General features: G+C 56.4%; 1 protein-coding gene across 1 annotated transcript in view; it reads right to left on the minus strand.

Annotated features, from left to right (window-relative positions):
- NKD2 (NKD inhibitor of WNT signaling pathway 2) overlaps nt 1-16,063 on the minus strand; it is a 29,154-nt gene extending 13,091 nt beyond the window's left edge. Inside the window, exons 1-3 of the mRNA XM_036280403.1 lie at nt 15,861-16,063; nt 15,726-15,761; nt 15,324-15,421 (exon numbers count right to left, since the gene is read on the minus strand). Of these exons, the coding sequence (XP_036136296.1) occupies nt 15,324-15,421; nt 15,726-15,761; nt 15,861-15,885 (159 nt within the window). The 5' untranslated portion in view covers nt 15,886-16,063. The remainder of the gene's footprint in view (nt 1-15,323; nt 15,422-15,725; nt 15,762-15,860) is intronic.
- Nucleotides 16,064-16,767: the final 704 nt, after the last annotated feature.

The following is a 16,767-nucleotide window of genomic DNA, read 5'->3' on the forward strand; positions in this document are numbered from 1 at the left end:
TCGTCATCAGGAGAGGGCCAGTGAGGAGCTGGGTGTAACAACGTGGTGGCCAGGAATCTCTTTCTCTCACACTTGGGGAGAGGGACCTGGCAACTCATGTTACCTACATTAACTGACATGATTGGGAAGAGACGCTGTAAGAGCCCTGACCCCAAACCCCAGGCTTGTCACTAGGACCAGAACCCACATTCTCCCAGTCTCTGCTTGAATCAGGTGTGGCTGAGGGTGAACAGACTTCCCCAGGTAGGGGATAACAAGTTTCAACACAGATACTAAATGTATGTGAACATACACACGTGTGTTTATCTAGTCTGTGAATACATATGTGCACACATGTATAGTACACACTATATATATACAATATGTACATACACACACATCTACATTTTTATCCTTGATAATTGAGAAGTGACCATAAAATATGCCCCAAACCTCAGGGATTTCCATGCTCAGCATCTGGCATTTTGCTTTCAGTTCAACACTAAATGTTACAGAGTCACCTTGCAGCTACTCAGCAGACCTCATTTTCTACCCCCAGTTGTGCTGCTACTGTTTTTGTCTTCAGAGCGAATAATTCCGAGTTTCACAGAAAAGGGAAAGTCAAAGGTGATTGATCTTCCAAACGCAGCCGCTGTCCTGCGCGCACTGGCTACAGGTCACAAGACACCGAAAACAAGACCCCCGCCTGAAACTCCTGACCCCGTCGCCCCCTCGCCCGAGACGAGCTCCCTGCCACTGGGTTTCGGCCGCAGAATCCATCTGCCCCCGTCGGGGTTCCTCCGCCGGAACCCTCGGACTTGCGTTTTCTTTCATTAGCAGTAAACCCTCCTGCTTCCTACTTCGAAGGAAGGTTATTAACAAAGCTGGAAAGGAACAATATACATTTAAAACCTTTAACTCGGAGGGCACCATGGGTTACCACCGCGCATGTCAGCGCCCGCAGGAGCCGCACAGCCTGGCAATGTGGAAGCGCCACTTTCTGATCACAGCACCGGCCCCCGGGATGAGCTACTCGGAGAAAGGAATGAGCGTGTTTTCTCCTTCAGAAAGCACCTCTGTAGCGTCATGTGGAAACACACCCTGCACAGACGACGTAATAACCTCAGCCCAGCTCTGTTTTTGTTGGCAGAGGCTCCTGAGATCAAAGGGAGGAGGCCGAGGCCGCGCACCCCTCCCTCGCTCTGGTGTCTGGCAACGGGGTCTTAAAGGAGCAGAGACAAAACCCGAACTACTTTTACCAAACACCAACCAAGATCCACCCTTCAAGGAATTTAGTTGAGATCCACAGTGTGAAAGATAAAAAGTGTTGAGAGGAAACCTGCACACGTGTTTGTTAAGCAACAATCTTGTCCTGAAGCCAGGCCCAGGGCGGCTGCATGGTTTGGGAAATTGGGGGCGGGGCACAAGCCCAGGGGCGGGACACCCAGCACGCAGCCCTTCTGTGGGTCATTACCAACACCACAGAGCAGGAAAGATGGCCCAGTGCAGGGTTCTTGGGATGAAGACAGATCTGGCACAGTGATGGGTGAAGCTGGCCGGCTGGCCAGCCAAGGACTCATTGTCCGGCCGCTTGGGGCAGCAGCCTGGTCCCGCCCTTTGACCTAATACTTGCCTGTCAGGGCTCTGAGCCCCCCAGACCATCCATGACAGATGTGGTCAACACCCACTGCCCCCACCTGCTGACCCTGAGAAACCTGAAAGCAGAAACTTTGTTCCCTCTGTCCTTGCATCCAGAGGACGAGCACATTCCTTCCTCTGGGCCATGTTCTCTCCATGACAAGCCAAAGGAAGGAGAACTAAGGAGGGGGCTTCCTGAACACCAGGCCTGGACCTACCCGGCAGCTTCCCCTCACTGCAGCCAGGAGGCCGGTGCCACCCTGCGTTCCCTGGCCACTCCACCAGGACACTGGAGGGCACTGGACAGCCCAGTGGAGCGGCCTGGGCCCGAGCCAGGCTGGTGCCGGCGCCCCTGAGCACAGGCTGGAAGCAGCAGGCCCAGTACCGTATTCCAGCCGAGGGCCCTTCTGGGGCAGCTGCCAGCTCGTGCAGCCTTTCCCTGCTCACCTCAGGAGCAAGGGGCCACACCTGTCACCACCTCCACACCTGTCACCACCTCCACACGAGGACCACAGATGTGGTGGACTCATCACGCCAACCGCTCCCCGAGCTCCTGAAAAAAGCAGAGCTGATCTCCACTGACATACATCTCAGGTCTCTGGAAAAACCTCATGGAACAGCCAAGCACCACATTTCCCAAGGGCTGAAGGCAGTTTTGTTTGAAAGAAAACCTAAGCCACTTAAAACAAATTAATGGAAAGAGAGAAAGGGTGAGATGCCCCCCTTTCCAGTTCCAGCTCCTTTTTTCAAAGCTGAGAAGATGGGGTCTGGGAACCCCAAGAACGCCGACTTGGTGGGTATGGGGCCCAAGGGCTGCCTGGCCCTTCTCCCAGCAGGCGGCACTTGTCACAGACAAAGTGTCCAGCCTCCCAGAGCTGCAGAAAAGTCTGGGAGGCAACCACGTCGACATTTAGTGAGCTGCTTCTGGGAGGTGGGAACGGGATGAGGCCATGGTTATTCTCTCCATTTCCCTTTTTCCACAACAGTCCCCTGCACACATGGCCTCAGTGGCAAATGTGGCAGAGCCCAGACACCACACTTCCCCTCCCTGTCCTACCCGTTCTCCATGCCTGAAGATGCAGGGGCGGCTACCCCCACTTCCATCAGACCATTTGTCAATGCCATGCCACCGCTGACTGTGCCCATGTCCCCACATCTGAGGCAGCCTCCACCCCCACGTGGCATCTCGTGCACCCTTGCTTTAGTTCTCCAGGCACCAATGGCACCAGGGGGCACCTGTTCTGTCACTCGCTGGCTGGCTCCTGAGTCTGTGAGGAGCATGGTGCCTGCAGCAGGCCAGGAAGCCTGCTGGTCAGAGCACAGGCCCTGGGGGTCTGCCTGGGTGGGGGTCCTGGCTGCACGACTCCATGCCCTGTGCCTGCGGGCAAATCGCCTAACCCCGCTGTGCCTTGGTTTTCTCCCTGTGAAAGGGGAAATGACTGTTGTGGAGGGTAACCAGTAATTGTGCTGGGTGCTGTGAACACATCACCCTCCTGAGTTAATGAGCAAGGCCGACTCGGAGCTTCAGGAGGTGGCGGGAAGATGCCAAGAGGCCTAGATGCCGATCATGGAGGGTAGGATGTGCCAGAGGCCACTGGGATTGAAGCAATACCTCTAGGGAGGTCCTTCTTGAGCTCTAGGATCTGGTAGGTACTTTTTCTTTTTAATTTCAGAAGACAAACTGTACCTGGGCCTCTCTTGCCCATGAGCTTATGCGAGAGGCTGTGTTCTAGAGGGTCGTCCACTTAAAACCTGAGACACACGGGGTTGCAGACAGGATACAGCCCAGGCAGGATCCTGCCACTGCTGACCGAGCCCAGGACCCAGGCCGGCAGCCTCCTGTCGGGAGCTCTGATGGCAGGAGGGGCTTCCCACTGTAGTGAACCGCTTAGTCCCGGCCGCTGAGCCTGCCACAGCCGCACTGCGAAGTCAAGCCTGCCGAGACACTTTAAGGGTGGTGTGAAAATAATCTCCAGTTTGGATTTTTATAGTAAAATATGCTGGGTTTTGTTGTTGGTTTTTGTTGTTGTTGTTTGCTTGCTTGCTTCTCTGATTTCAGAGCTCAAAGCTTGTTACGATTTCCTTGGGAGACACCGCAGAGCAAAAGGAAGTCCTTCCCCTCCGGCTGCCGAGGGCTGGCTGTCATCGTGAGCAAAATTCCAGCTGGTGCAGCAAACAGGATCGAACAGACATAATTTGTTTCATTCTGGCATGAAAAAGGCTGCCAGCCGTGCCTGCCACATATCCATCAACAGGAAAGCCGGTGAGGAGCTCACAGGCCTGCAGTGGGTGTAGTTCATGGTGAGGCAGATGGTGTCCCTGCGAGGCCCGGAGTCCCTTACACTCAGCACTATGAAGAGAAATGAGAGGGGAGGCAGTGGAGGGTGCCAAGAGGGGGTTTTAAAAGGCCTTTGGAGAGGGATGTGTGAGCAGACACCTGAACACAGGAGGCAGCGAGCAGAGCTGTGGGGGATAGGCCTTCAGGCAGAGGAACAGCATGTGCAAAGGCCCTAGGGCAGGACTAGGAAGGAGGCCAGAGCAGAGTGGGCACTCTCTGAGGAGGTTCAGAGGAAAGAGATAGGGTGAGAGGTGTCAGCCTACTGGGCTTTCTCTGGGAGGAGGTGCTGGTATTGGTTGGCCTTATGTTCCAAACACTCACTGGGTTGGCAGAGGTAGAGGTGAGGAAGCAGAGGTCTGGTTAGAGGGGAAGGTGTTGGGAACTGGCACAGCAGAAGGTGGTGGGAATGGCCAATTATGAGACAAATTGCTGGGTTCCCTGAGGAATGGGACCTGGGTGTGGCAGATGGGATGAAGGACCACTTTGCTGAGATAGAGCAGCTGGCCAGTTGTATCGAGTCCTGCCCTCTTCCCTCAGGGTGCAGGCAGCTTCCTGCTACCTCAGCTGCACTATGAAGAGAGAAACCGCACGACAGAAAGTCTCCTTAATATTTGGGGACACTGCTGGTTAAGGGGACTGCTTCAGTCTGAAGGCCACCTGAGGTGTTTCTTCTCAAACTAGATAGTTCAATGTGGTCAAATTGGCCCTCAGCTAATTAAAAGTTGTTCCAAATGTAGAGACAACCACGTCCATAATCCTGCTTCTAGCAGGTCCAGATGTGGGGCGCAGCTGGACTGCCCTCCCTTCCAGGCCGGGCTACCAAAGAACCATAGAGCTCACCCAGATGGGGGCCACATGGTGATAGGCAGAGCATGGCCCTCAGGTTTTGTGTGGCTATAAAGAACTCGTCATTACACCAGAGGTTCTTTCGCATCCATGGTTTAGTAACTAGTTTTCCTGGGCAAAGAGCTTGAATCTGAATACATTCTTTTTTTTTTTTTAAATCCTCACCTGAGGGTATTTTCCATTTGTTTTCAGACAGAGTGGGAGGGAGCAAGAGAAAGAGAAACATCGATGTGAAAGAGACACATTGATTGGTTGCCTCCCTCACAACTCCGACCTGGGCTGCAACCGAACTCTAACTGAGGTACGTGACCTTGACCGGAATTGAACCCGTGACTCTGGTCCACGGGCTGACGCTCTAGCCACTGAGCCAACCGGCCAGGACTGAAAACATTCTTAAATCAACAAATGCTAAATATGGAGCAGCCTTCATTGTTGCTCAGTGTGGACACTGTGACCTCAACACAAGGACTTGAGATGGAGACATGGATGTGCAGACCACATCGATGTGGACAGAGCTCTGCTGATGACATTTGTCACTAAATCCCTTTGTGCCAAACAAAGAAGAAAATGGCCGGCATTCTGGCGTTATGTTTCCGTGGGTAACGTACTGGGCTGAATAGTACCCCCAGAATCCACGTCCACCTGGAACCTCACAATGTGACTGTATTCGAAAGTATTTGCAGATGTGATTAGTTAAGGTGAGGTCATGCCAGATTGAGGGTCAGCCCTGATCCAATGACCAGTGTCCATGTAAGAGGAGAGGACAGAGACACAGAAAAGAGGCCACGGGAAAACGGAGGCAGAGACTAGAGCCACTGGCCTGAAGCCCAGGGCACCTGGAGCCCCCAAAGTTGGAAGAGACCAGGAAGGACCCTCCTCTAGAGCCATCAGAGAACACAGGCATCCAACAGCTTCATCTCAGACTTCTGGCCTTAGAGCTGAGAGAGAATCAACGTCTGTCGGTGCAGGCCACCCAGTTGGTGACACTTGGTCACAGCGGCCCTAAGAAACCAACATGGGTAGGTTCAGGCTGCGTTTTCATTATTTAAAATATTGACCCCTACGGCCCTCCCAGTGTGTGCTTACACTGACTGGCTATCAAAGCTCAATTATTCCTGAATGATCTACCATCAGATGTTGCTGCTGACCACAGGACAAGACTGTGGCCGGTTTCCGCCAGGAAGAATTACCCAAACGGTCCTGGTGGGGTCTGGGGTGGAGTCTGCCCCAAACTTCTCCCGAGGATCCAGGGGTCCCACGGCCATGGGCCAGCCCTCTTGGGTGTAGGTCACACAAGTGGACATCTGTAACCCCGCAGGCTGGGACGCTCGCCCTCCTCGGGACGCAGGATCTCAGAGAAGCAGATGTCCCTCCAGACCAGGGGATGGCAACGGGCCCCAGACTGTCAGGGGCTGTTGGGCTTCCAGACAGGAAGAAAAGGGGAGGGGGAGGAAAGAAGTAGGAACAGGAGGGGGGGGGGGAGGAGCCGGGGAGGAAGAGGGAGGGAGGTGGACAGCAGGGGGGCAGGAGAGAGGCAGGAGGGGAAGAGAAGAGCCGTGCCCATCCCTGAGAAGAGTGGGCCAGGGTGGGGCCCCTCTGACTCCCCAGCCATGTCCGGCAGGCAAGCCCACCCCAGCAGGGCAGGCGTGCTGGTGCGGCCTGCGGCCTGCGCGAGGAACCCCAGCCCCGGCCCTCGCAGGCGCAGGCTCGCAGGCTCCGTATGTCAGTCGCAGGAAAAGGAAATGGATGCTCAGAGAGGGAGGGGCGTTTCAATGCATTTTCTTCTCCAGATGAGAACAGGGAAACACTTTCTTATAAGAGCTAAAACAGGGATAGTTGAACCACAGAAAAATATCCACCCTTCCTTCTTCCAACCAAAACAACCCGAAGGAGTTACAGGAATTGGCTCTGGAAACAGGAAACAGAAAATGCAGCTCACAGCCCCTCTCCCCTCCAGACCCACCTCCCCTGGAGCCCTTCCAGGGGACCTGCGGGGAGCAGCAGGGGAGCTCACGGAGGAGCAGCGATGCCCAGGGACCTTCCCCAAGCCGGGTGAGGGCAACCACCTGACGGGACAGGAGGAGCCCTGGAGCCAGGAGGCACCGGTCTGCGACAGGTTGGGGGACCACCGTTTGAGGACCAGACACCCCTTGGCCCTGCGCTCCCAAAGGGCAGGTCCCAGGTTCGGGGGCAGCAAGGCCAAGAGAGCCCTCTGGCGTGAGCAACGCAGAGCGACTAGCAGCGTCACCAGCCCTAGGTGTGGGAGGCTTGGAAAACACGAGGGGAACGGAGGTGCTGAGGATGGTTGCAAAGCCGGCGCACAACGAAAAGACATGGTTTAGAGAATAAAACGATAGGAAAAGGTGCACGGGGCCAGGGCTGAGAGTGGCATCCTCCTGGTCCCCTGCTGGACTGACTGCTTCCTTCCGATCACCACAGATCACCACAGCGGAGGGTCCAGCAACCAGCAGGGGCGATGAGGAGGGCACTGGGAGGGGGGTGGGGGATGGGAGTGCGGGGAGGGGGAGCTGAGGAAACCTTGTGGCCTGTTAGGATCTCATATATTGAAATCCTGCCCCCGGGACCTGTGGATGGGAACTTATTTGGGGTTAGGGTCATTGCAGAGGTTATTAGTAATATTAGGGTGGAGCCTAATCCAATATGACCTGTGTCCTGACAAAAAGAACATCACATGAAGAGGAAGACACGCAAAGGGATGGCCATGTGAGGACTTAGGGAGGGGATAGTCTACAGTCCCAGGAGAGAGTCCTCAGGAGAAACCACCTCGATCCCAGACTTGAGGCCCCCAGAACAGCGAGACAATAAACTCTTGTTGCTTAGGCCACCGGTCTGTGGTGCTGGTCAGGCTGCCCCGGGAAATCCACACACAGCTAGCTGCCACGGCCTGCCCTCTCCCCGTGCAGGAGGTGTCCCCATGTGAGGCAGACAGCAGACCCTGCCCACACACTTCTCTCTGCTCTCCTGGAAGTTCAGCATTAACCTAACAGAATGAAGGTTGTCTCACCTGTCCCGCTTCCCCGGTCTCCGCACAGGTAAAGGAGACGGAACTGGAGTGGCTGCAGGACACACAGCCAGAACCCAGTGAGGCTGTGCTGGGGACTCGCATGGCCCAGGAAAGGGGCTGGGGCAGAGGGTGTGGCAGGCTGCCCCCGAATGGCCCTTGGCCTGCGATTCCCCACAGAACAGTTCTGCAGGGACCTGGGATCTGTCCCCCGCTGGGCACCAACCGGGCCTGCCTTGGGCCTGAGAACCTCTGGGTACAACACAGGCCTTTTCTTCCAAACCCAGACATTTTCTGAGGCAGGTGGCTCAAGAGGAGAGGCTCCACTTCACACCTGCAGGAACGGCTGAAGGCGATGACATCACAGTGACGCAGCCAGTGGCTTTCCTCAAATCCTGCCTACTGGACAACCCAATTCAGGAGGTGAACTGTGCCAAGCTCAGGCCCGAGCTGCTGCTTCCATAAACCAAGCCTCAGCCAGCTGGGAGACAGCGGCACAGACTTCCTTTCTTGGGGAGAGGAGAGGCAGGGCTGCATGACCCCATGTCCCCATGCCTGCTCAGTGCACCTGCCCACGCAGCACGATGCTCCTTCGGCAGGATGACCACGGGTATAGCTCACAGGCCCTGGTGCCATCGCGAAGCCTCGTGCCCTCCAGCCCAGGAGCACTTGGTGTCAGAGCTCAAGTCAAGAATGGAGCCTGACACTGATGTTTCCTGACCACATATGGGCTGCTGTCCCATAGGCCACCCTCCCAGCCCACCTGCGGCAGAGGATGCAGAGCCACCCCTGCCCAGCAGTGCCGGAGCCAGCTCCTATTCCAGATTCTTCACATCTGTCCCTTCATCCTTCCTCGGGACTCCAGGTGGCAGCGCACGGCCTATGAGCGCAGAGGACAAGCTGTGACCTACAGACACGAAGGTGAGCAGCAGCGCCAGGTCTCGGGCGGGGTCTGGGTGGCTCTGAGTCCACATGGGCCACCTCTCACCAACGACCATGTAAGGGAAACCTCGGGAGGGGCGAGCCTGCCCATTTTAACATGGCCATGTCGTGGAGTTCCCAGTGGTCATCTGTGAGCAGAAGTTCAACAACCTCTGTTGGGGCTGGCCAGGTGGGTACTCCTTGGCCATATAGTGAGGATTGGAGGACAGAGGACATGGGCCTTGACTTCTCACCTCCTGAGGAAAAAAATGACCAAACACCTGACCCCAGCCTAAAGAGACAAGATGGAGAGCGGTAGGGCAATGCCATCCAACTCCCACACCCAGGGAAGGTCTGTGGCCTGGCACAGCCTGGGATGTGCTGCCCTGTTCCAGCCAGGTCGGGACAAATGCTGGCCACCAGGTGACCGTGGGCTAAGGACAAATAGGTACTGCTCAAAAGAGAGACAAATCTAAAATACAGATTTCATCGGTCATTTTGCTGCTCAAATAAATGAGAGGTTAGTCTGTTGCTTGTAAGCACAGTGGGGTCACAGAGCCCAGGGAGGCTAGGTGTCCTGTGTGCATGGTGGGGTCATGCTGCCCGGGAAGATCATTCGGGAGGCCAGGTGTCCTGTGTGCGTGGTGGGGTCATGTTGAATAGGACACATTCACTGATGGCTTGTGTTCATCACCTCGAGCTCACGTCGGACCTTGCATTGGTAGAGTCAGAAAGACCAGGCTCACTCCTCACCGGAGCTCTGTCCAGGATTTGAGGGCCTGGTTGGGGCCAGGAGCTGACATCTGTTCACCCCCATGGCTCTGTGGCTTCCCTGCACAGCTGTACTGGCCGGCACTAGCTGCAGCTCTCCACCCACTCATGAGTTTACACCATGTCTTTTTTTTTTTTTTTATCCTCATTTGATATTTTGTTCAGATAGAGTGGGAGGGAGGGAGGGAGGGAGAGAGAGAGAGAGAGAGAGAGAGAGAGAGAAACATCGACGTGAAAGGGACACATTGAGTGGTTGCCACCCACACGACCCAACCAGGGGCGGGGACAAACTGCAACCGAGGTACGCGCCCCTAGTGGGAACCGAACCCGGGTCTCTCTGGACTGCAGGCCGACGCTCTAACCACTGAGCCAAACCGGCCAGGGCTACACCATGTCTTGATCTGTGCTCTCATCCTCTTTGAAAGTTGCCAGTTTGGCCAGACAGCTACGAGAGCTGAGCGCCGACTTCTGAAGACTGTGAAGTAGCACAGATCTTTAAAGATACGATGTAAGCTCTTCAACAACCAAGACCCTTGAAGTTATTCAAACAATTTAGCCGCAGTAAAAATGTAGGAGAGAGAAGTGATGGGCGTGACTTGGATGCAGCATGGTGCTTTCCCGCGGGGGCTAATGGCCTCCCTGAGAGGGCAGGGCGGCTTCGGGTCTGTTCTTTTCCTTTTGGGCAGCCAGTTTCAGCTCATTCAGCAGCCACGTGGGCTGCTGGTGCCTGAGGACGCTGTCACAGAGACGTCTGCCATCTGCGGGCTCCTCCACCGTGAAACCCCCAACTCAGAACTGTGTTCTGGAGCAGCCCTGGCTTTGTCTGTGTGTGGGGCCCCAGTGTACCTGTGGACACGGAGGGTCAACATTCTCTTAAGCCGCTGCCCCATGAGAACATATCTTCACATGTGCCGTGCCCCTGGGCGGACCAGCAGCACAAGCTGTGTCTCCAAATGCTTCCTGGGAGTCTCTCTCGAGGTCAGCATCTTAGGGAAGGTGCCTCTGCTGACCACTGGCATGGAGGAGGTACTCTGCAGCCAGCCTGTGGCCCCACTGTGACCAATACAGATCTTCTGGCCCAGCCCCAAGGCCAGAGTCCCAGCTCAGCCTCACCCGGTGGACATCAGAGTCCTTGACACACAACGTGAGGATGCCCGTACCTGAGCTAATGAGAGGCAGGACATACACTGCCCCTTGGTGGCTGAGCCACTCCCCACAGCAGCCCCTCCATGGGCACCTGGTTGGGGCAGGGGCAGGTGCACGGCATCCAGCCCATCCATACAGCCCTCAGCCTCTCCCGAGTGTCTAATGCTGGTGGCTGCAGGCCCACATTGACCCCAGCACCTCCTGCAATCCCCACCGACACAGGGGACAGCCAGGTGAGTACAGGATGTCCCCCTCCCCTCCGAGAGTTCTGTCTGCAGACAGCACCCGTCCACATTTCCAGGCTAGGAAAGGAGGCAAACTTCAGCTACCCCTCCAGAAACAAAGTGGCAAGCTCCTCACAGGGCCCTTAGGTTGGTCCCATTACCCCTTTCCAGGAGGGGTTTCCCACAATGTGGCCTGGTGGCTCTTCAGATGTGAATTAGTTGGGACCATTTGGCTCATCCTTAGGTGGAGTAGGGTCCAGGAGGGCCATTTGCAATTTCAGAAGCCCAGGTTGGGGTGACAGATTGATGCAGCTGACTTTGGGGAGAGGCCCCTGGTGCTTGGCAAGTCCTGGGCCCCCAGGACTCTTGTCAGTGACCCCACATCCGTGTGAGCCTTCAGGCCTCTGTGCACATTTGTGCCGGCCTCACCACACAGCAGGGCCATGAGGGCAGAGACATGGCTGCTAGGATCCAAGGTTCCCACAGTGGACGCCAAGACAGTGAAGAGCTCCCAGCCTTGATGCCTGGACACCCCACAAAGGCTGGAACTCCCTGAGTTAGTGTCCCAGAGCACAGGTCACAGAAGACTGAAGGAGTTGCACGGTGGCAGGAGGACGTGCCTCCTGTCTCACTGACGGTCACAAGGGGATGCCTCTCCTTTGACAAGGAGCAGCCGTGGCACCCACTCCTCCTCGTCTCAGGACACACACTGATTGTTCTCTGTGTTGACTGCAGATGGGGTGGTGTCCAGACTCCGTGCAAAGCCAAGGGAATTTCCCAGGGATTTCAACAAGAAGCCACAGAATTCACGTCTCAACGACTCTTAACTGAAATGTGTAAATCCTGCTGCCACTATGCACTCTGGGCGTAGGTGAGGAGGTGGGCAGGTGAGTGCTGGCTCCTGGGCTGCCAGGTGAGTGGGAAGGAGCAGCCCTGCCCCACCACAGCGGGATGAAGGCCTGCTGCAGAGGCAGGAGGGGTCTGAGGTCCTGGTGACTGGCTCCGGGGAATTCTAACCAGATGAGAGGCATCAAACCATGCCATAGGGCTGAGCCCCCAGATTCCAAAAGCAGCGAGAGGCCACCTGTGGACAAGACCACATGGAGGGCAGATGGACTCTGCTGGAAGCCCGAGGCGAGTCTCTCAGTGGGGTTCCAGGGCTCGCCACCTAGACTCCCTGCAAGGCTGCCTCCATCAGGAACGTGTGCGAACCGTCAGCGCACCAGAACTGGCGTATGCACGTGTGTGGGTCTGCGGTGTAGACCTTGAAAGCTGAGAGCTAACCAAGACAGCACGGGCAGAGCCCTGCCCCGCTGCCTGTCACGAAGCCTTAGAGGCCGAGAAGCTACATCCTTCAAGGACAGCCAAGAGTCCCACCAGGCAGGAGGCCTCAGCCAGGCCCCAGTGGCTTCCTCGACTCATGCATTTCTGTCTCAAGTCTCAGCTCAAATGCCACCTCCGAAGTTGCCAAAACATCCCTTTTTCAGGCTTACAGATGGAAATCTGTGTTTTATCCACAACAAAATTTCAATTGTTAGTGGTGATTCTTATCTTTTGAACTTTCCCCACCAGCCTCAGGGAGCGCTGGAGAAATTACAGGGAGGCAGACAGATGATGAGTGACTGTGCAGGGAAGGGTATGTTTCCTGGATAGGGACAACCATGTCACCACAGAGCCTCACGGTGACCCTGTGACTGAATCCACCTTTAGAAACAGCACTGCCAAGTGCTGCTGGTGCTACCGCCTGTCACTTCTCATCATTTTAACACATGTATGACCTCAGTTACTCCACTTCTTAGATCCTCTCTGCTTCACTTGCCAACATCCCACATCACCCTGGCACAGCTCTGGCCCTTCAGGGGCATCGGCAATGGATCGATGCGGGTCCTGCCATGACCAGACTGCAGCATTTTTCAGAATCAACAAGGAACACTATTCTAGACTGTGAAGCCAGGAGTACACTTGCCTGGAAAATGCTAATACTTATAATAGTAATTTTTTAGATATGCAGTAAGTAGATACCAAAAGCCAACATAACTCATTAACAATTAATGGGCAAAACCAATCTCATTTCCTTTATTTTGGTGACAGTTAGATGCACTTTATTTCCATGTGGTCATTTGCCACAGTTCTTGGGCAACATACAGGGTGAGCTTCAGGGGAAGGAGGAATGCTGCCTAATCCAGGCTGGCCTTCCTCAAGGCATCACCCGGGAGACCAGAGATGATGGATGGAGCTCTGGGCACCACACAAAGAGAAGGGCACGGGACGCTGGGCTGGGAACAGGGGATTTCTAGGACTTGCCACCTAAACATCCCCTAACTGAGCAGCTTCCAGTGGCAGAACCAAGAGCAGAGGTGGTGAGCATGGTTCGCACTGAGCCTGGGCTAGAGCCACCCCAGGGTATGCCTGGTAATCAAGGGAGCAGGGAGCGGCAGTGGTGAGGGTACCTGTGCATCTGTGGCAGGGGGAGGGATGCCTGGTCCAGGAGGTCTAGACTTGGGCTGGTGCTTGGCCAGGGGCTCACAGCCCCATGGCCAAATGAGGAAAAAGCAGTGCTATTGTCTTAAAGCAGAAATGCATTTAATTTAAAGGACCACCCTGTGTTCTGAGATTTTTCTCTTTTTTTACATCTTAGTGTTAAAAGGTCCTTTCTTTCATGAAATGAGGGTGTCCTAGTTCATTCGGGCTGCTACAACAAAGACCACAGATTGGGTGGCTTATAAACAGCAAAAAATTTATTTCTCACAGTTCTGGAGGCCAGACATCCAAAATCAAGGTGCTGGCAAATTCAGTGTCTGCTAAGAGCCCTATTCTGATTCCTGGGCAGCACTTTCCTGCTGTGTCCTCACACAGCGCATGGGGAGCTGTCTGGAGTCTTTCACAAGGGCAGTAATCCCACCATCAGGGCTCCACCCTCATGACCTGTTCACCTCCCTGTTGCTTTACCTCCTAACACCATCACTTTGGGGGTTAGATTTCAACATATGAATTTTGGGGGGACACAGATATTCAGACCATAGCACAGGGCAAAATGAAAAGAGAATAGCCTAGGACAACTCCCACATCATTCTTTCAAAAACTACCCCAGGAGTGTGGAGTCCATCAGCCTGAAAGAGTGCTCCAGCCCGAGCTCCGACAATCTCGCAGCGACACCAGACTGTTTTCATTTGCAGGAGCACATTCCCAGGGAGCCCGCGGCCCAGGAGAAGCACTGCCTGGAGCTGCTGGAACCACTCTCTATTGCCACCACCTTCTGAACAAAGGAGAGCAAGCACCCGGAGAGTCCTGGGGACTGAGTGGACACTCCCAGGCCCAGCGTGCCCAGGTCCCCAGGCACTTTGGAACCAGCGGAACCAGGCCCGGCCTAAACCCTTGACCATGAAGCTAAAGCCCACACAGCCTGCTGCTTGCTCCCATTTACATACCACACCCAGCAGAACCACACTAAGAGGTACCATCCCGTTGTTAGCACCCCGACCTCTCTTGGAGGGAGAAAGATGGAACTAGGCTGCTCCCTGGATACCTGCCCTCATCCCTTGGTACCAGGAAGCACAAGTCCATGTAACATTACCATCCAACATTACTATGAAGACTCAGAAAGTACCTTAAAAAGTATTTCCTAGCTCCACAGACATGGGACTAAACCTTCACTCCCAGAAAGCGGGAGCTCTAACTCCAGTATGGGTTTGATTTCAGGGCAAATCTGGGCCCTTGTCAGGGTGAGGTGCGGTGTTTACAAATACACTCAGAACTTTTCATTTATCAACTGGCCAGAAGAATGTCTTCCAGAAACATAGATGACTTCCCCTGAAGGGTGGAAAGGGGGGGGGGCAAGTAGTGGGCAAGTAGGGGTCTCAGTCATCTGGTGTGGCCATCTACACAGATCCAGTTCACACTAATGCCCATCCAATGTCCACTTTCTCCTGCTTGGCAAACATGTGCAGGTCTAGTTTTCCCAAGGCCCCTCTGGTGTCACACACACACACACACACACACACACACACACATCTGGCAGTTCTCTGCTTCTGGGTGCCCTGGCAGCACCTGCATTCTGGGTACCACCACCATCCCCAGGTCCATCTGGAGCCTGGCTTTCCCATGAGCCTCGCTGTATGCCAGTGGTCACCCACCCTGCAGATGGGAGGCCTCTAATTCTAGCTATCTTTGCTGTGCAAGCGATTGATCCTAAAGCAAATCATGCCCCCTTCCCCTAAGCCTCCAGCCAGGGGTATCAGGAGCCCCACCCGGCCTGGCCTGTGGAGGCTGGGAGGGACAGGTTCCTTCGGCCCAGCTGACAACACTCCCGCCGGCCATCTCAGCCTGCACCTTCTAGGACTGGGTTCCGACGAGGGGGCGCCATTCTGGCACTGGCGTTCCCGAGCCCCGCGGGGCCGAACACCCCCGCCCCCACCACTACCCACCCCGCCACGCCTACCTGCTTCTCCCGTGCGCGGTGCTCCACGCCGCCGCGCCGCTCCGCCTCCACAGTGCCTTTGCGGCCACTCGCGTACGCAGACACCACGAAGCTGTCCCCTGCGGCCCGGCGAGAGGAAGCGCGGGAACCGGGCACCAAGGAGGGAAGGAGATGCGCGGTGAGCCCCGCGGGCGCTGCGCCTTAAAGATGCCCAGCCGCCCGGCGCGCCCACCCACCCCATCTCCGTGCAGCCAGGGGCGCAGGACTCCAGATGGGGAGCCAGGGGCGGGCTGGGGTGGGGGCCTACTCGCTCCCGGAGACCCCGTGGCAAGATCCCCCCACCCGAGGGCACGAGGGCAGAACGCACGTCGGGCTCTGGGCTCGGGGTCCCGGCCGGGTCGCTGCCCCACCCGGCCCGCTCACCTTCAGGGCTCTCTCTCCGCTTGAAGGCTGCGGCGGCTGCGGCGCGCCAGAGGGAGGGCGCGGGAGAGGGAAGGGTCAGTGAGTAGCCGGCGCCCGCCCGCCAGCCCTCCCGCCCGCCCCGGGCCCGCATCTCACCGTGCTTGGATTGAAATTTCCCCATCCTGCCCCAGCCCCTGGCTGCCGCCCGCGCTCTGGGCGCGCGCTCAGGTGCGGGTCTGGGGTCCGGTGCCGAGGCTGGGCGTGCGGGGGGGCCGCATGGACCGGTAGCCTGGCCTCCGCGTCTAGTCGGGGGAGTGGGGTTCCGGAGTCCGGTGCAGTCGGGACTCTGGGGCAGGCGGACGGGCGGCCGCGGGGACTGCAGCGACAGAAGCAGCCTGACTCTCTCTGAGCGCGCGCGCCCGCGCTCGGGCTTTAACGGCGGCCCCCGCAGCGCCCCCCGCGGCCGCCGCCCGCAGCGCACCGCCCCCCGGATCCCGACCCCCACGCGGCCTGGTCTGGGCCTGGCCCTGCTCAGTGTGTGCCCATTCCTGGACGTGGGGGAAGGTGCTCCGCGACGAAGACCCCGGACAAGTTGCCTATGAGAGTGGTCAGGGGCTGCAATGGATCCTTTAGTTCTGTGTTGACCTTCTTGGGGAAAGCTCCCGATCAGGCCATGCTAGGTCTTGGGGTCCTCAATTCTAGAGGAGCCGAAAGCCCCTCCGCAGAAGAGGGCCCTGGGGCATTGTCCCAGGACTTTGGAAACACAACCTGTATCCTTGTGGCTTATGGTGTGGTGAGTTAGAGAGTGAGCTTGGGAGAAGGAAATTCAGAGGACAGGAGGCCCAGGGGGGAGGGACCTTGGAGAGGGGCCCCAGGAAAGGGGGGTCTCTCCACAGGACCAACTCCCAGCCTCAGCCTGGCTGGTATGGACCAGCTGACTTCTTTCCAGAGGTCTAGCACCAGCCTCTTTCTGCCCCACAGTAATCCACAACAGGAAAGGACCAGCACTGGGCTGCGGGCTGGGTGCACTCTGACACCCTTCCCCCAGCTATGTCCTTGGCTG

This window comes from Molossus molossus, unplaced genomic scaffold, assembly GCF_014108415.1.
Source record: "Molossus molossus isolate mMolMol1 unplaced genomic scaffold, mMolMol1.p scaffold_m16_p_3, whole genome shotgun sequence".
NCBI lineage: Eukaryota > Metazoa > Chordata > Mammalia > Chiroptera > Molossidae > Molossus > Molossus molossus.